Here is a 20,701-nt window from a genome sequence, read left to right as displayed (position 1 = left end):
GGAAGGAAGGAAGGAAGGAAGGAAGGAAGGAAGGAAGGAAGGAAGGAAGGAAGGAAGGAAGGAAGGAAGGAAGGAAGGAAGGAAGGAAAGAAAGAGAAATTCACAAATTTGGAGGCAGTAATTAAATGTATAGATCCTGGCATATAGCAGGTGCTAAATAAATGTTAATTGACTCTCTATCCTCTGTACACTCCACTCTTCCTCTTTTCAATGATTTGTCTGTTAGTTTGGTAAAAGTGGAACAATAATATCAGATTACTAGTTTGGTGCCTGCTGGAACTGAGACAGATAGATTAGTTAGTTAGATAGATAGATAGATAGATAGATAGATAGATAGATAGATAGATAGATAGATAGATAGATACATGCATACATATTTAAGGTTTTACCATTTATAAAGTCTTTCTTTATATTATTCATAGATAGAGCAGAAAGAGTCCTGGTTCCAGAGTAAAAACGGCTCACATTTGTGCTTAGTAAATGCCAGATTCTATGTGAAGCATTGTTGCAATTATTAACTCTATTGGTACTCACAACAACCTTGGGAGAAAGGTATTCTATCTATCCCCATTTTTCAGTTGACGAAGTCATAACAGATAGAGATTAAGTGACTTTTCTAGGGTTATATAACTAGTAAGTATCTGAAACTAGATTTAAACTCAGATCTTCTTGATGATAGAGCACCAGATCTGAAGTCCCAGCAAGCTAGGTTTAAATTCTGGTTCTGTGACATCCTGCTTTCATGATGTGAGTTCTTCCTTTTGGAGCTCAGTTTCCTCATCTCCAGATTGAAGAAAAATTCGGGCCAAATGATTTCTTTAGTCCCTTCCAGATCTAAATCTGCAATCCTAAAAACAACTTTGTGAATTCACACAATTTACTCCTCCCCATTTTGTAAAGGAGAATTGAATTTGATAAATTTCTGAAGTTTAAATATTTGGTAGCTAGCAACAAATAACGACTGAAAATCAGAATGTCTTGCTCATTGTCTTCTTAAAACAATTTCCATTTTCTGATTATTCCTCTTTGGAAAGGGGGATCTTTACTTTTTTCAGCTATACTCAGGAGCTGGATATTTAATGTACTATAAAATCACCCTCAAGCTGGAAACCTGCAAATTGTTTTAGCTAAGTGACATAATTATAGTTTTACAAAGATCAGTTGGGAATTTGTCATCTGCTGTTGTAAGGAAATTAGAACCAAATTTTTCTGTATTTGAGCAAGGAGTAGGGCATTGTCTCTTTAAATTATTCCAGGGGCAGGTACCAGTTCTTGCTTTCTTGGAGTTTCTGTAGGGAAGAGCAAGTATCACTGAAGGTTTTCTTTTCTTGTCTTGCCTATCTTAGTTATTTCCTTCTTTTTTCCCCCCTTGTACCCACAAATAATCTGAAACCATTTAAGTTGAAGAGGATCAAATTGAATTCCCCATTTGCTTGGAGAATCCATTCATCTCAGATTGCCTATGACTGCTTTGACTTTGCAGACTAAAAGACTTGAGGAAAATTCCTTATCAGGGGTTGGCTGTCCCAGGTTATATTCTGGTTTTATATTGATCGACTGTTTTTAATCTGCCAATTCCTCCCCATACACCCCAGTTTATAATGAATAATTAATAGTTTTTACTAGAAGTAAATCATAATAAGAAATCTTTTACCAATCAGAGAGCTGTCCAGAAACACAATCTATCCTTCCCATGAATTATAGCAAGTGACTTGTCCCAGATATTAGCACAGTTGAAATTCAGATCCAGTCAAACACTGTTCTTTTGACTTTAGGCCTAGTTAACTTTCCCAAGCTACCAACCCAATCTGCCTCTATCAAACGAAAATAGTTAAAAGTATTCACTGTTCAGTGAATCCAGTAGGACAAATGCAAATAAAACACAATAAAAACACCCAGCAAAGATACAAAAATGTATATAATTAATTATGGCTCTTATACACAAATATTAAATATTAGTGAAATTTAAACAGAAATGCCAGTGACTTGATTTGTTGATTTGCTATAACTCTTCCTTATACTGGTGTTTAATTATCTGTCCTTTGGGTTTCTGAGAAATATATCTCATGGAAACGGTATTTCCCTTGGGGTTGAATAATCTTGGAATCAGGAAAACCTGTGTTCTAATCTGGTCTCAAACAGTGGGAGATATATAAGGACATGTAATTGACATCAGAGGTCCCTATTACTCTGGGATGCCATTGAAGGGTCCCCCCCAGTAAACCCCATTGTTCCAAGGGAGGCAAACCCAGGACATGGATTTCAGCACAGGAAACCAAAGTGACCCCCCAGGTGAGACTAAGCAAGGCTTACTAACTCCACCCGTAAGTGCAGCAGGGGAACAGAGTTTGACTCTGACCGAAATAAATTCAGAAAACTAAACCTGGAGAGATGAATTTAAAAAATCAACCAACCAGTATAAAAATATTGTCATAGATCTCGAGATGCCTAATAATCCAGCCTAGATGATTACATTTTAGCAACTGTAAGCAGAGACTACCAAAAAAAAAAAAAAAACCAAAAGACAAAGGATCTTTGACAAGGAATACGTGAATGCCTAGAAGAAAAGAAGCAAGAGATTTTCTTTAATGAAATAAAAGATATGGGAGAAGAATTGAAGAAAGAATAAATAGCTTAAAAGAGAAAGTGATAATACCAAAGTAATAATATTAGAACAGACCAAACAAATTGATGAATCTGAGAGCAAAAAATGTTAGAACAAAATCAAAAGACTGACAAAATATTAGAAAATGTAAAATATCTGATATCAAAAACAACAAAGAAAACAGGTCCAGGAAAGATATCCTTAGACTCTCCAAAAATTATGATTTTTTAAAAAAGGATAAAGCTTGAATACCACATTTTAAGAAATTATACAAGTCAACTTCCCAGTTCTACTAAAACTAAATGATAAAGTAAAGCTAGTCAGAATCTACCAACTATTTTCTGAAAGAAATCTCAAAATCAAAAGTGTTATGTAATCTCTAGTAAACGTAATCAAAATCCAAAGAGTCCAAAGAAAAAAATATTTCAAACATCCAAAAAGGAGTTCAGGTACCAAGGAACCTCAGTGAGAATCACATGAGAGCTAACTTCTGCTCTAAATTCTAGTTCTGCTCTAATTCTGCTCTAAATGAGAGGGGACCTAAGAATATTATACTTTTGGATATATATATGTGCATATATATGTACATATTATAATTTGCCAAAAGGCAAAAGATGCAGGCTTACCACCAAGAATAACATTTCAGCAATGCAGAAAATAATCTTAAAGTGGGGAGAAAATGAACCTCCAGTGGAATCAAAGACTTGCAAATATTTCTGGTCAAGAAACAAGAGTTGAATAGGAAACTGAAATTTAAACTCAGAGTCCAGAGAAACCTAGAAAGATAAATGTATATAAGCAATTGGAGGGGATTGTGTGATACCATAATGCTAAAATTCCAGTAGGGAAAAAGAAAGAGGTGCCTTAAAAACCTTAATGTCTTCAAAGGATTTTGAGGAAATTAAATTTAAAAACTAGATGATCTGTGAGTTCTAGAGTTGTAATAGGAGAAAGAGGAAAAAGGGGGAAATGAATTCATTATTGTAGAAAAGAGGAAGAAGGGATAGAACTTTCTATGTATCATAATTGAGGTACATGAAAAGAGTATTCACAAATATTGAGATAGGGAGTTGGAGAGATGGGGCATCAGAATAACTTTACCAGGGGGGCAGCTGGGTAGCTCAGTGGACTGAGAACCAGACCTAGAGACAGGAGGTCCTAGGTTCAAATCTGACCTCAGACCCTTCCCAGCTGTGTGACCCTGAGCAAGTCACTTGACCCCCATTGCCTACCCTTACCACTCTTCTGCCTTGGAGCCAATAAACAGTATTGACTCCAAGATGGAAGGTAGGGGTTTGAAATTTTTTTTTAATTTAAAAAAAAAAGAATAACTTTACCATTATGTGAACCAGACAAAAGGTTAAAAATATACACAGAGAATTTATTATAGAAATACATCAAGCTCAATAGGGAACAAGCTTAAAAGGGGTGGGGAGGGGACAGTTAAGAAAGAGGATAATAATGGGAAGGGAGTAATAGTCCCAAGCAAAACAAACTTCCTGATTCTTAAGGGGGCTTCAAAGGGGAGGAAGAAGTATTAAAGAATAACTGAATGGTATGAATGTAATGGACTATTATTTCACTATAAGAAGTTATAAAAGATTATTTTTGAGAATTCTAGGTAGTATGAACTGATGCAAGTGGGGCGAGCAAAATCAGAACAGATTATATGAGGATAGCATAGTTTAAAAAAAATTTAAAGATTTAAGAATTCTGGGCAATGCAAATACCAACTATGTCTCCAGAGGACCAATGATGAAGTATGTTACCCAGCTCCTAACAGACAGGGGATAAAGTGCAGAAGAAAAAACAGATTTTTTTTTCAACCTACACATGACATGGATTCATTTTGCTTGACTAGACTTATGTGTAACAAGGGGATTTTTTTATGGGATGAAAGAGGAGATATAATTAGCAAAAGTGATGAGAAGAGGGAGGGAGAAAGAGGGAGAGGGGGAGGGAGGAAGAGACAGACTATTGAAACATTTTTTAAAAAACACAAAAGAGAATAGAAAGTCATTCAAAAGGAAACACAGACAAGCAGAACAGTTTTAAAAATAATATATTGAGGCAATTAAGTAGCCCAGTGGGTTGAGCATCAGGCCTGAAGTCAGGAAGACCAGGGATCAAATCTGACCTTAGACACTCCTACCTGTGTGACCCTGGGCAAGTCACTTAATCCCAATTGCCTAGCCTTTACTGAAACTAAGATAGAAAGTAAGAGTGGAAAGAAGAAAGGAAGGGATCAAATTTATTATACACTCTTTAAAGCAAATGGTACAAAATAGGGGTTCATTTTCATAGATAATCCACTTTTGGTGTTCCATGCATGTAGAAATGTCCATTTTCAATGTTTGAGGTAAATAAAAATTTTTTAAAGAAAGTCATGTCATTACTGTCATGGGAGGAGAAGCCTATACTTGTGATTTTGTATTTAAAACTCCCACTACCAATATTATCAGCAACAATTCTGAATCTTAAAAGAATTTTGTGAGGGCACTAAAAAGTTAAGTGGCTGGCCCAAACTCACAGAGCTAATAATATATCAAAGACAGGACTTGAACCCAGATCTTCCTAACTATCAAGTTCACTACACCACATTCTCTCTCCTATATTTATTATTATTAAACAATCTGGTGAGACACTAGACTGAATTGCCAGTTATATCTCATTAAATTTAGTGAGAGAAAGGAACTTCTTACTCTGAACCATTCTCCAATACTTGGATGAGGGCTTTTGAGATAGCCTATCTTTAAAAATGTGTAGTCTAATATATTGGGGAGGAGGAGGAGAGGGTTGTAAGAGCATGGGAGAAACAAAAACTGATCCTTGGGATCATGGCATCATACAGTAAGAACTGGAAAAGACCTCCAAAGCCATTTAGTCCAACTCTCTTCCTCTAAAGAGCATTGTCCTGGTGGTTCTTTATAATACTATCCAAGAAGGAACCATTCAGTCAGTAAGCATTTATTAAGCTCCTGATATATACCAAGGACTGTGCTAAGCCCTGGGGATACAAAAAAAAGATAAAATGAGGCATGCAGTCTATAAGCATTTATAAAGCTGCTACTACATACTAGGTAGGCACCGTGCTAAATGCTAGAGATACAAAGAAAAGCAAAAGACAGCCTCTGCTCTCAAGGAGCTCCCAGGCTCATTGGGAACACAGCGTGCCTTTAAAGGATTGGAATTGGAAGGTGGCTAACACACTTTCTCTTTTTATGTAATAGTTTCATCAGTAGAAAATGGCTCTCGTGCACACTGAGGGAGCAAGAGCTCACTTATTTTCTCGGCCATGAGTTGATCTTCCTTTCAGTTAAGAAAGGATGAACCAAAAAGACTGAAGGAGCCTAGTTTGAGCTGTGGAGGTCAATGTTGTGTAAAGCAAATTAATTTGCTAATTAGTCTGAAAAAATGTGTTTGGTTTTCTCCCTCCTCCTCATCCCCCACAAACTCATCACCATTAATACTCATCAATGAGAAGGATACCTTGGCACCTTAGCATTATTCTGGGAGCATACTGGGCATTAAAGCTCCTTAAGTTTCATTCACTCATTTCATTATACCAATTTCTGTTTGCTTTTCTCTCCTGACTTTTTTCTTCCTTCCCTATGTATGTGTGTGTGTAGAAGAGGGACTCTTAATTAAAAGTTGTATTAGAAAAAAAAAAAAGAATGCCTCTATGAAATAAAAGCATTTGCCATTTAATACTTTTAAAATTTGCTAAATGTTTTTCTTTTGTTATTCTTGGGCTCCAGGAAGAAGGAAGAGGGAGGGAACTAAGTATCTTTGTATATCTTGATTAAATATCAGCTAAATAGCCCAGTGGATAGAGTGCCAGACCTAGAGTTGGGAAGTCCTGGCTTCAAATTTGTCCTCAGACACTTTCTAGCTGTCTGATGCTGGACAAATCATTTGTAAACCCAGTTGCTTATACCTTTTGCCACTTTTCTACTCAGAACTGATACTGAGACTAAAGGCAAGGATTTTTAAAAAATTTCTTTCATAGAGAATAACAACAAACTTAGAAAATAATGAATGACTCAGAAAGAGCAAAGTGGGAGAAAGGGGGCACAAAAGAGTACGTGTGTGGGGGGGGGGGTAGAAAATGGGGAGCTCTAAGTATAAAGTGTTTGCCTTAGGGGGGCTATCGTCAGTCAGGCTCACGGGATTGGAACTTGGTCTGATGTAGTCATGAAGCATTGATTACGGGGGAAGGGAGTAGATGAAATGGCCTTTGATCATTCATTATTTTTATCTCCTAGCTGTGGAAGACAGAAAATTGTTCATAGGAATGGTTTCGAAGAAGTGTAATGAGAATGATATCAGGGTGATGTTTTCTCCATTTGGCCAGATAGAAGAGTGCCGAATCCTCCGGGGACCCGATGGGCTGAGTCGAGGTGAGTGTGCTGTCTTTAAAGTCGCTTTCCTTAAGTGCTAATTGGAACTCTGTGTCACAGTCAAGGTAGACGCAGCCAGCGGGTACCGCTCGAGGTTACCCTCTAATATGTCCCATGTGATAAAGTTAGCCACCTGAACTTTTCACCGTAGCTGAAATGATCACCTTTTATTTCAAAAGTCAAGAAGGTCTCAGTGCCAACATATTAACTCATGTTATCACTGTTTGTCCAATGGAAAAGCTGTCATAGAACTCCAGGAAAACACATCCCCTTTTTGATCCCAGATTATAGTTTGTTTTCTTAGGCCTGGGGGGAGTGAAGGTTCACAAGAAAGGAATATTGGTTATTTGTGGTTTTCATTTTAGTCTCCTGATTTTTCTGCCTCTGCCAGAAAGAAATATTAAGATAATTACAGACCCTTTGATAGTGATATAGACCAGAAAAATTTTGGTAGCCCCATATGGACTTGAATTCCTGGTATTTTCTTGAGCTGTTAGAATTTTTCTTTAGGGGAAAAACATCCCAGGCTCCCAAGCTGATGAAGAAGCTTTTAACAAAGGAAGAAATTATTTGAATTCTGAACAAGAATTATTTTCTGGGATTGTAGAACTAAGGCCTTGTACCAAAATATTTATGAAATCAAGCTTAACACTACTTTTAGAAGAAACTATTCAACATAGAATAAAATACTATTCCTTCCCCCCAATGAGCCTCCTCCTCTCCTTCCCTAACCACTCATAAACTTGAGAAAAGATTAGGTGTGATAGCAGAAAACATTTTCAACACAAGGCTTTCTGTTTTCCAACTCAGTCTTGGAAGAACTTAGATTGAACAAATTTTAGTTACCTGTTATATATGCGCTAAGGAGTTCAGGATACAAAAACAAAACAAAAAGATAGTTTCTGCCCTCAAGGAGCTTACACTCTAGTCATTAAGAAAATAAGAACTATCTACAAATCGTGATGCTAATTTAGGCAGGGAAATGAACATGAAACTGTTTTTACAAATTAGTAAAGTACTTTCTCCACCCTCAGAGCGAGGTATCCATTCAAAATGTAGGACATTTAACTGTGTTTTTCTAAAGCAATTACAAGTGCACTCTCTCAGTTACAAATTTCTTCTCATTCTCCACCCCTTTGGGAATGGGGCCACTCTATGTCACATAGTGATAACGAAGAGTAAGCCACCAGTGACCAAACAGAAGCTCTTTTCAATTCATCTTGCTACCTCTAATTGTGCTTCAAGCCATATGGGAGAAAGTAGACTGTACTTCTGACAGCAAAGTGTTGCAATGGCAGTTGCCACAATCCAAAATAAAAAGTATAAAATGTTCCCACTTACATCCACCTCCATAGCTCCAAAATGGAAGAACATACCAAAAAAGAAAATGACAGGTGGTGGAACAGCCAAGAGCTTTGATATGCCTATGTTATTTCTAAAGGTGATTTTTTTTAAGGGAGAGCAGGAGGCACAGAAATCACAGTTTATGCAATTCTCTTACAACAGAGATTCTAACATTCTCTGAAAAACAGTTATCTACAAGCATCATGGAACATGGAATTAATTGTGACCCCCTGGTCTTTCAAGGCTTCCAGTCAAAGATCAGATTATGTATAGACAACTGTACAAGGATCAGATTAAATCCAAAGACTCCCCAGTCTGTCTATACCGTCTAACCCCCCCCCCAAAAAAAAGTAATGAAATCTTGTAACAGCCACCCTAGACCACCATAGAGAATTTGGACAAGCTTTAGGGAATCACAATGAAACATTCTTCCAGTCACAGCTGATCCCACTCCACTAATGAGAGGTAAATGCAGACCATGTTGTCCCATCGAGAAAGTTGGCAAGAAAAAGTTGGTAGGATTGAAAATTCATGTGGAGAAGAAACTTGGAATGACATCATTGCCAATTAATTAAGCAGGCTCGCCATTCTCCACTCCTTTTTCTTCCACACTTGGATGCCATTATTATCTACTCCTTTCTGTGGTACAAGAGACAGCCTTAGGGGTAGTCTTACTAGAAGGTGAAGTGGGTTAGGGTATTTGGAAGCCAAATTCAGCCACTGGCTCTATGTGTGCCCTGGAGCATGCCACTAAAGCTCTCTGTGCCTTAGTTTTCTCTTCTGCAAATATAACTTCTTTTCCCTCTTCATAGAGATGAGGTGGGGATCTGTTAAAAAACAAGTGTGTGAAAATATTACATATATATATATACACACATAATAAAAGTACAAAATACATATCATTAAAGCACTACATAGATATCATCAGACACGTGGCTTAATAGCAAGACCCTAAATGTGAAATTTTTGAATATTCAGGTTATATTCAATAACTGAACTGGCCAATTTGTGAAAATTTCTGTGCCTCCCATTTCCTATTTAACTGTTAAGTGAGAACCATAAGGAATAGTATGCCATAACATTGGAACATGCTCTATTTAGAGCACCTTATATTATCAGTAATTTTCTTTTCAGATGAGGTTTTAGAGCAACCTAGACTCTCCTAGTAAAGAGGACATGGTGCTTAATAAGATAATTTGCTTAATTTTATCCACCATTTAGTTGATTAACCAGTACTTGACAACAAAAGCAGCCCATTTCTGAAATACAATTGAAGGAGCTCAGTGATCCATATTTTACCTATAAAGCACTGTCCAAAAATGTAGGACAGCTTTGCCCTTTTTATAATGAAAAAAAAAAAGCCATCTTTGGTGAGCTGACAAGAACTCTCAATAGCAATAAATAAATCAATAAATTAATAAAGCTCATTTGCAATCATTTCTAAAATATAAGATAGTGGTATACTTTTTTTCCCCATTTTTTTAGTTCAAGATACTACTCCTGAATGTGTATGTTTGCTAAAAGAATAATTCTCTTTGATGCCCCTATTTTGCTTTTATTAAAGAATTATAGTTTTCAATCAAATTTTAATAAAGCATCTCCCATTTGTGGCACTGCAGACAAAAGGCTTTCATCATTTCTGTCCCCAAACCATTGCTGGCTCAGCTATTTTAAAAAGAATACTTTTTTAAAAAATTAAGTAAAATAAAATAAAAACTGTGTCTACTTGAAATGTTCTCATTTCTGAATGAGGGAGTGATTATTTAATGGAAAAATTTTCAAACCTATTCATTTGATTATGGCAAAAAATGATCTGGGTTTTTTCCTATTTTTTTTCTGATTATAGTGACAAGAAATCATTTGTGTTCCTCAGTCTCTCATTTACCCCTATATCCATTTTCTATTATATTACTATTCGGCTGAAATTATCACCAGTAATTGTTGCTTAATAGCTCCCCTGGAATCAGAAAAGAGATCTTCAGGATAAAGTAATATTTAAAATTTTCAGCCTAAAAATCCCTTTCAACCAACAGCCCAGTTATTGGAATGACATCATTGCCAATTAATTAAGCAGGCTCGCCACTCTCCACTCCTTTTTCTGCCACGCTTGGATGCCATTATTATCTACTCCTTTCTGTGCTACAAGAGACAGCCTTGTGAAGAAACTCCTTCTACCAATACAGATCGGCAATTCATCCGTATTTTACAGTCTTAGAAAGTTACCTGGTGCATTGAAAAGACCATGATCATTTCAATAGTTTCAACTCTTTATGATTCCCTTTGGGGTTTTTTTAGCAAAGATATTAGAATGGTTTGTCATTTCCTTCCCCAACTCATTTTACAGATGAAGAAACTGAGGCAAATAGAGTTAAATGACTCACCCAGGGTCACACAGCTAGTAAATATCTGAGGCCAGATTTGAACTGGAGAAGAGAAGTTTTTCTGACTCCAGGCCTGGTACTTTATCTGCGGTACACCTAGCTGCTCACTGAAAAGACTTAAAGGACATGCTTAGGTTATAAATAGATTATGTACCTCTGTATGACAGAAAAAGGAATCGAGTTCACATCTTTCTGAGTCCAAAGCCATTGCTTTACCATATTATCTCTTCCAACAGAGGAACTAAAAATGCCAAAGGAGGAGCATCACTCTCTGAATGGCCATAGTCACATTTAATTACAGGAAGTCAGTAAAGAACAACGCCCAGATTTTCCTATTGTTTCCACAATGTTGGGACCTAGTATGCCATTTTCAAGTGCTAAAAATCTATAACCAGAAACATATCCTTAATAAATAGAATAAGAAGTTCTCTTTCAAAGTGGGAAATAACAGCTTCTATAGCTTTTAAGTACTATAGGGGAGAGAGCTATAACATGGAGATAGCAGGGTGGAATTTCTGCAAGATGCAGGTCAAGCCTCAACCCAGAATTCCACCAACATCTCCATGTTACAGAGCACAAAATGTGGAGAACCAAGGTTCAGCTCCCAGTTCTGCTCTTTCTTTGTGACTTTGGAAAAGTCTCTTAAGTTCTCTGAGCATCTCTAAAATGAGCAGGAGAGGATGAGAATAGGTCAAGGGTTGGAAGTGCACCTCAGAGGTCATCTAGTCCCACCCCTACATTTTACAGACATAGAAACTGAGGGAGATCAATTAACTCGTCCAAAGTTATTAAAGTAGCAAGATCTCTAAAATATCCTTCGTGATCTAAATTGCCTCATTTAGCAACTTTTTTAATTTTTTATACTTTTGTCATATATTACTTTTTATTCATCATCCACCAAGTACTGCATGAGAGATTTGTTTAATAAAAGTATATCTTAAATATAATTCTTAGCCACAGGGTGCTTGTAGAAGAGAGAGAGAGAGAGAGAGAGAGAGAGAGAGAGAGAGAGAGAGAGAAGGAGAGAAAGAAAGAGAAAGAAGGAAAGAAACCCAAAGGATACAATACACAGCCCAAAAGATATTAAATCAAAAAGCCTTTATTTTTTTTTAACGAAGAAATCTGAGGCTGAAGAGTACAGCCAATACTGGAATGGAAGAATAAGCAGATTGGACCATCAATACCTTATCATGATAATTTAATTTGATCAGGATTTTTACCTGATTTGCTTGTCAAATACTCTTTTTGCACCTACGTCCTACTTTTGTGAATTTGAACAAGCCCCTAAAGCTCTCTGTGTCTCAGTTTACTAGTCTGTAAAATAAGTAGATTAGACTTGATATGACCTCTAAGGTCCCTTGCAGCTCTAAATGTGTGTGTGTAGATATAGAGATATATAGATATATGGACATAAGTTCATATCTGCCTTCATTAAGAAAACATGTAAAATGTCATATATCCTACCCATTCCTAGCACTTCATCTTGATATTACACACAGAATAATGATTTGAGACTCAAAGTTTGGAAAGCTAACACATGTGCTCAGTAGTATTAACTCATTGATTGCCTAGAATGACCATACTGGCATTTCTCTCCTTCATCCCCTATGCAGGTTTCCTGAAGTACTGGCTCTGTTGAAAACTGTCCATTTTGGTGTGCATTTTAAAGCTGACAACTACAACATTTTAGTCATGCAGATTCCATAGAGTAGCACAGTCAACTCTAGAACCCAGCAGTGTGAGATGTTTATTTAGGTAATATCTGAGCGTGTTAGAGTGATCTATAATTCCAGTATCAAAGGCATTAGAAATTTAATTGTGGGACAAATAGGTGGCTCAGTGGATAGAGAGCCAGGAATTCCTGGATTCAAATCTGGCTTCAGGCACTTCCTAGTAGGGTGAACCTGAACAAGTCACTTTGCCCCAATTGCCTAGTCCTTATCACTCTTCTGCCTTAGAACCTATACTTAATATTTATTCTAAGACAGAAAGGAAGGGTTATTGATAGAAAAAAAATAAAGAGAAATTTAATTGCCACCATTTTCATTAAATCTGGGACAAGCCAAAATTTTTCTCTTTTTCCCTGGGGAGATATCTGACTTAATTATGACTTTTAATATTTTTTTCCATTTTTTTTAAAGTATAGTAGGACTCGGGTTGTTTTCATTGTCTTTCCTTTGCCCAAATGTCCAGATATTTGAAAACCTACACAAAATAATTATATAGGTGATTAACTGAATTTTGAAGTCTTTAGGGATCATTAAAATTAAATCTTCTCAACTCCATACCAGGTAGTATTTTACACTTTTGCTCAGCCTCCAAATTGGGTCCAGAGCTCATATCCATTCTTAGATGTCTAAGAACCTTAAACGTGTCCATTCAAATCTTACACTTCACATCACTGATGATATGCCCAGACTTTTTAGGTGAAGAATTTTTAAAATTCTCTTTTTCTCAACATGAACCCCATATCATCTAGCCAATGCACATAATGATGATAAAGCTACAAGGGAGAGAAGCCCATCGAATTCAGACCTTTAAGCAGAAATACATAAACAGAAAGTCTTTCATGGGTAGAAATACCCTTCACACTGGACCCATTATTTTTGAGCATTATTCTTCTGGTATGAACCAGTCGTGGTGCTCCCACTCTTTTCATATAAAGAGTCAAAAAGCTCAAAGGCCCTGGCTTTTGTGCGCACCGGAGCCATGCCTTGAAAGGGTATGTATTTTTAATTTTTGCAGTCAGAAACAGGAATTCATCTAGTTCTCTAAAAAATTCTCTTACAGCCCAGAGAAAAGGCAAAACACCTGAGTTAAGATATCCTTTCAATTGAAATGACAACTGTAATAGATGTGTTCCAAAATCTTCTCGGTGACAGGGCTACGTGCTTTCCTCAGATCCTGTCTGTAGGAAGAAATTACTTTGAGAAACCTTTCCCCAGTCAATCATTTATCTGTTCTAGCGGGTGAGAAGGCAACCTTGCTGAAATAAGTGAAATTCACCTCCTTTCATTCCTATTCGTGATCTCTGGCATTGTGAAAAATGGAGACAATAAATAATTGCAAAGTAAATTATGGGCTGACCACATTTACCAATTCATTTTTGCTATTATATATATTGGAATATTTGCAGATATGCATGTCCTTGCTGTCTTGCTACCCCTATCCCCAAATGTTACATCATTATTTGGGTCCTTAACTTTTTCCCCCCATCCCCAGTTCCTTCCTAGTCTCCGTTAGTAGTCTGAGATAAGTAGGTAGCATGCTTATGAGCTAAGGATTTGCCTCATAGACTCAGGGCTGTTGCTCTGTCAGATCTAGCTGCACTCTACCTTCTCCCACAGCTGATTTCAGAGAGGACAGTGATCCCTTGGGCAGAACTTTTGCTGGAGCCCACTGGGGAAGTGTCCTCAGGGAAAGAAGCCATCAGCCAACACTGTAGAGCCAGAAGCTTTCATGCGTGACCCCATGCCAATGAAATACTTGAGATCTTATGTCCACTCACCTTGATTTTTTTTTACTGTTGGATCTCTCTATTTTGAAGGGTGAAAAGAAAATCCAGCCATCTTACTCTGATGACCTTCTGTTACAGAGAAATTACAGAGGTTAACAAGCCACAGAACTAAGAAATGTTTGGCTCTGGAGTTATTTAACTTAATCCTTGAGAATGCCATAGAGAGAGAAATTGTTCAACATGAGGTCCCACTTCATAAATGACACAGTAATTTTCCCTCCTAAGTAATTGAACACAGAGCATGCTGTACAGTACTTGACAGAAACCCCAGAGGAAACCTTTTCTCTGTCACTCCACCACTACCAATAATAATAATTTTTTTAAAAGGTTAAAAAGTCATTGGATTTGTCAGAGTACTTTTGGGGTGGGGAGCTGGGGGGGAGGATTTTACTATTAGAGACATTCAACTGAGTTTTTAATTAGAAGTTTCGTAGAGAAAAGGGCACTGATTCATTTTTACAAAGACACAATTTTTATTGTTCTGTGGCAAACACTTTCTTTTGAGAACTGCTAAATTGCAACATCTTTCTCCCGAAGTAACTTACACCAGTTAAGTTGGTTTGAAATTGTGGTAAATGCATAAACTGTGCCGTATTGATTTTTGTTAACATCTTACATGCTTTTTTATAAAATACATTCTTAACCTCCATTTGACAACTGTCAGTATAGCACATGTTTCTGGATAATAAAAGTAAATGAAGTGAATAAACAATTTTCTCGACAATTAAAAAAAAGCAGTATTTTTCAAGGCACTCTATGATTTCTAACCTATCTCCATTAGATTATTCTCTTTTCCCTCCAATGAAGTCACAAGATAAAAGATGGAAGAATAAAAGCCCCTTAGCGTTATTTCCCCAGTTAATAATACGACTAGTAAACATTATGTTTTTGAAGAAAAATTATTTTGAGTTGGTAAATCCAGGCCTCTTCATTTTAGTGCACAGCCTTAAAATGGAATCTAGCAGAGATACCACATTCTCTTATTTCCCACATTGCACATATTGGCTAGAACGTCTTAGAGAAAACTTGTAAATTACTTTTATTGATGAAAATGTATTTCAATAACAACAACTGCAACCAACTTTTCTCCATGCGGTACTATGAATAGTGGGCCTCATCAACTGTCATGACGTCTGAGAAATGCAGGAAGCTACAGACATTAGAGTTATCAATAAGCCACGCTTGACCCAAGCTTTACAAGACCAGCTTAACTGTGAGATAAATATACAGAAAGAGATGGACATCTTCCTATCCGTATCTACATATAGACATATATAGAGAGAGATATGTGAAATAAATTTTCCCTTAAATAAAAGGGTCCCTCATATTTAAAAAAAAATCACAGTACAGCATGATCCAAAAAAATGCATTGACTCTTCATGACTTTGTGGTGACGGGCAGGTATTGCTTTATCTTACTGTTGTTTGATTAAAATGTTAATACAGTCTTGACTTGATAATCCTACCAGGTACACATAAAGCAAAAGAAAAAGAGAGAGAAGTCATGTTTGATTCCTCACAAATTAATTCGCATAAAACCAAACACTGCTGGTGGCTGGGGTGTCGAATGCTTTATTTTGCTCATTGGCCACAGGGGCAACGATATTGTATTTGTTGATGCCAGAATTTAGCTTTCATGCATTAGCTCTGAAATGACAATATGCTTCAGCCCTCTCTGTGTTTAGCTCTGCCTCATTTGGAAATCTTTTAAGTAGTAATAATAATAATGTTTTGAGGAAATTGAGTGGAACACTAAATTATTCTCTGATACCTAAGTTCAAACTGTGCAAGGCTAAAGAAGCTTAAAATCAATGCACTTTTAAAGTCATTAGAGATCATAAATGAAATAAGTCTGTGTTGCTTTAGCTAAGCTTTTAGTGTGCTGTGGTATTATTACAAAATCAGCCTGAATCTGCATTAATTTCACAGTCTTTTTCTCTGAGAAGCCCAAGGGTGCATGATGAATAAAATGTAAATTTCAGAAGGCAGTGTTTTTATTAGTTAAAAGGGCAATGAGCCATGCAGGGGGAACGTTGACCTGCATGGTGGCCAATGCTGGTACAAGTAGCAATAAAGGGAATAGCTCAGGCACTAGAGACTCCGGCTATTCCACGGCATAGCAAGAGAAGAAATAGTCTGCCAATGACACAAGAGGTTCAAGGCATATCTAGGGCATATGTTACTTCTCAGGTCAGAGCTCGGGTGCATTTCATAGGATCACCAATTTTTAAAGTCACAAAGCTTTTCTTCCAAAAAGTCCTTATGAATTTTAACACTCAGCTCTGTTGAATATTCTCACAGTAATAATGCCAGTTATTCCTCTGAGAAATGGAGAGTTACTGAACATTTTATACAGAGGTCTTCTTCCTGCTTATGCTTAAATAGTCTCATTATACACACATGTGACAATATTTTTCTCCACCACCCCACCACCACCCTTTTTTTTTTAATTCCTCTGATCTGGCAGAGAAATTTACCCCTGGCATTTTGAGCTCTTCAAACTTTGCTAATTTGCCCTTGGTATAAGAATTTTATTTGTTGTTGCTTAGGCAGCAACAATAAAATTTGAAATGCAAAGCCCTGATATGCGGATGCCCTGAGTGAAAAGATGATCTCCCAGGGAGGAAATGTAAAATATCAACTTTTCCTCTTGGAAAAATGCAAAGGAAACCTTGCTCAGTTTCCAACCCTTTGGCTAAAAAAGATTCAGCTCCTCCCAAGCTAAAAAATAAATAAATAAACCATTAAATAAATAAATAAATGTTCCTGCTTTGGTCAGATTAGCAAGTCAGCACTGTGAGTAAGAAATAAAAGGAGCCTACAACAAAACAGAGAAGTTGTTTATTTTTATGTACTACTGAGAACAGTGTCGTCTTGTGGCAGTTCTCGTAGACTGTGTTGGTTTAACAAGCGTCCAACCCTTTTGTCTTGTTGTTTTTGTCTTTCCTGCTCCCTGTCCCCTTGTTTCCCACAGGCTGTGCGTTTGTCACATTTTCTACAAGGGCAATGGCACAGAATGCAATCAAAACCATGCATCAGTCTCAGACCATGGAGGTACTGTATCATCTGCCCTTTCTTCGTTTTCTTTGTGCAAATGACTGGGAATGGTAAAGCAATACTCTCCTGCGTGGATCTTTCACATGACAATCACAGATTGAAACTTTCACCATCTCTCTCTCTCTCTCTCTCTCTCTCTCTCTCTCTCTCTCTCTCTCTCTCTCTCTCTCTCTTTCTTTTTCTCTCTCTGATTTTTTTCTTTAACGAGTTGAAATGTATTTAATGAGAAGCTTCCATTTAAGCTCTAAACAATTTGAGTAACTCTTTAGGCTTTTTTTTATTTTAGTGGCACGAGCCTAAAACAATATTTGATTTAATCAATAGAGTGCCATCCTTTATCAAAAGGATCAAATTTATCCTTGAATGGTTTGGAAGGAGTAAAAAACTGAAGCCCCCCAATTGGTTGACCCAATAGTAAAATCAAACGTTGTCTTTTGGGGGATCTAGAGAAACTTCATTCCCCCAATTTAGACAGAATTTGGGGGAAAACTAATATTTCTTCTACTTTACTTATCTCATTAAAATGCTAATTCTCTCACATGCCACTGAAAGGATGAATCTGTCTTCTTACCAGAAAATGATAAAGGCTTATACAAGCCTTCTTTCAGCAACTGATTTTTCAGTGATGAACAGAGCAAAGAATTATAATTTACTCCCTTAATGAGAGCCAGTGACTTTGAATAAAGGAAAATTTACTGGTATGGTTTTGTTTTGTTTTGTTTTATCCCACCAACTATTGACAGTGGCTTTAGGAAAAGAGAAATTTACTGGTGTGGTTTTGTTTTTTTTAATCCCACCAAGTATTGACAGAGGGCTCTGCACTTTTAGTCTGTGATTTGGGTCGTGGTCTTTCAGAGTTTTGCACAAAAGCATCCCAAGAGTGATATGCCTTTACTTATTCTGTACTGTCCAATAGAATCATTTGAGAGTGCATGTTCTACTGTATTATGTTTACTGTATCTTTGTGTATGGGTGATCTTTTCAGAGGTGGCATTGTGGTGTTCTGTGAAGCTATGTTTTTTTTAATATATATTTTTTGAAATGAAGATATTTTCAGTTTCCTTAGTGTGGAAAAAAATAGTCGATTGATCTGAGTTTGGGGTTCATTTTCTTTTGTTCTGAGGAGGACGGGTGGTATAAGGGAGGGGGTCGAGGGTTTTGTTTGTTCTTGCAATGCTGGGTCTCCCAAAGCATGCTGGGAACCAAGTGATCATCATGCGTCACATCTCCTGGGCAGTTTTATAATGAGTGAAAAGGTGGGTGGAAAATTGGAAAAAAACTATGCATGATGTTGTCACTAACTGTCTTCTGTACTTTTCTGAGTAACAACATTAGCATTGCAAAAGCTATTATTGTCTTTTTCAAACCCATTTAACTTTGAAATTCCTACCATAGCTTATATAATCCATGTGTTTTCCTTTCAGTGCAATGCATTTTTAAAGACCCCCTTCTCCCAGCCCTTCCTAAAGGCAGTCTGACAAGAGAGTCAGCCATGATAGGAAATAACTAAAAATAGCATCTGAAATGTCTAGGAATCTGAGTGTGCGCAGGGTAGGCACATATGTGTGCACATAGGATATGTTTGCAGTCTTTTGCAATTACTATTTTTGGTAGGAGATGTAGAATAGTCTCATTTTCTGCTAGAAAATTCTGCTAAAAACATAAATACAATCTCTGTTGTCTTCAACGTGTTATTTTCCATGTATGTTTAAAAAAGTAAAATGATGGCCTTCACTCAGTTTGAGTGATTTTGACCTCACCTTATAGAAATTTTCACTTTAAACAAGAACTTCTCCCTCAGAATGTTAGGAAAGTTATATGGCAGCACCTCCCCCTCCCCCTTACAGCCTCCACTTTTAATTATTGCAAAAAGTGATAGGATGTAGAGAGTGAGGTCAAGTCAGCTTTCTAAGGCTCCCTATAAATGACAGAGCTAAAGATTATATAAAAGGGAAGGCTGGAAACCAGCTGCGAGACTAAGAAAATAGTAGATTTTCACTCTAAAAAATAAAGGAGGGATGGAGTAGGGAAAAAACACATTGATATAGCAAAATTCAAAAATAATTCATAGCCCTTTGTTAGTAATATCCACATTATCACATAAGATTGAATTTTGATAGTTAATATTCAATCTTTATAGAAAACTTTAAACAAACCAGGCCTCTAAGCACTATAACTTATTTTTTGGTTCCAAAAATCAATTTTTAAGTGGAAAATTATGTATTATGCAGTCAGCTTTCAGGCAACCAGTTATTTTTTTAAATTTCATTATTTTCAGGGCTTTGTCACACATCATTGACTAAGATCTATTTTCAAAGTGAGATCCAAACTCACAGTGATGAGGACATTAATGCTTAAAAAGAATGAATCCTAGGAAATAATTAATTTCTGTATTATATGTTCTTCCACCCCCCTCTCTCTTTCTCTCTCTCTTTCTCTTTCTTTCTCTCTCTTTCTCTCTCCCTCTCCCTCTCCACTTCCTTTTCCCTCTCCTCTCCCTCTCTCGCTCTCTCCCTCTCCCTCCCACTATCTTTCCTCTTTCTATTTTCTTTGTTTAAGCAAGTCATTTTAAAAGCCATAATCACTGGTCTAATTTTCTGCTTTTATGTCAGTTTTTGGTATTTAAGAAAGGGAAACAACAACAAATTTACCATTAGAAGGAGATGCTCTAATTTGTTATGGAACAAATCTGACACGGCAATAACATCCCTATTCCCATACAAAACCACTTTGCTCTATAATTTCCACTTGCAGAATGTTTTGAAAGTGATGAAGTGGTGAAATATAGAAGAGATGACGAAAAATGAGTTATAGATTAAAAAACGGTAGAGATATTGTTTTTATGCAATTTACTGACATTCAGCATTCTTAACTGTGATTCAGGATTCTTGAGCTGAGTGAAGATTTGTTAGAAGCAGAACATTGCAACAGCTACCTCATTTTTCTTACATTTTCCTCAAATTCCATCCTGTTCTTTAAAAGAGAAATGAATAACCCATGTATGCTAACTACAATATCAAGTTGTAAACCAGTATCAACCCAAGGTGAACCGAAAAGAGTATGTAAGTCTATTTTCTGAGAAAGAAAGAGAATTACCCTACAAGAAAGGGAGAAAGCTTTTTTTTTTTAATTTTGAAGGGAAAGAGATCTAATATAAAAATGTCAGTAGATTTCTTTATTTAATGGCTTGGATGGAATTTTTCCCTTTTACCTTAAGCAAAATGTAAAATATTTTATTGTGATGTACAAGCTAACTAAATATAGGAGAAATGGAACAGAACAGGTCTGCTGACTATTTTCCAAATTGCTAATTTTTAAAAAGATGATTGAGATGGAACAAAATATCTCAAGCATGAGATAATATTGCTGTATTTTACTTGACAGTTTTATCAAATGTA

At 36.6% G+C, this 20,701-nt stretch overlaps 1 protein-coding gene across 1 annotated transcript in view; it reads left to right on the top strand.

Annotated features, from left to right (window-relative positions):
* Positions 1 to 20,701, top strand: part of CELF2 (CUGBP Elav-like family member 2) — a 195,725-nt gene that overhangs the window by 106,425 nt on the left and 68,599 nt on the right. Inside the window, exons 5-6 of the mRNA XM_044678041.1 lie at positions 6,871 to 7,005; positions 17,221 to 17,300. Of these exons, the coding sequence (XP_044533976.1) occupies positions 6,871 to 7,005; positions 17,221 to 17,300 (215 nt within the window). The remainder of the gene's footprint in view (positions 1 to 6,870; positions 7,006 to 17,220; positions 17,301 to 20,701) is intronic.

This window comes from Gracilinanus agilis, chromosome 5 (genome assembly GCF_016433145.1).
Source record: "Gracilinanus agilis isolate LMUSP501 chromosome 5, AgileGrace, whole genome shotgun sequence".
In the NCBI taxonomy this organism is placed as follows: domain Eukaryota; kingdom Metazoa; phylum Chordata; class Mammalia; order Didelphimorphia; family Didelphidae; genus Gracilinanus; species Gracilinanus agilis.
Note: the sequence above shows the minus strand (reverse complement) of the source record. Positions and strands in the feature narration are given on the sequence as shown.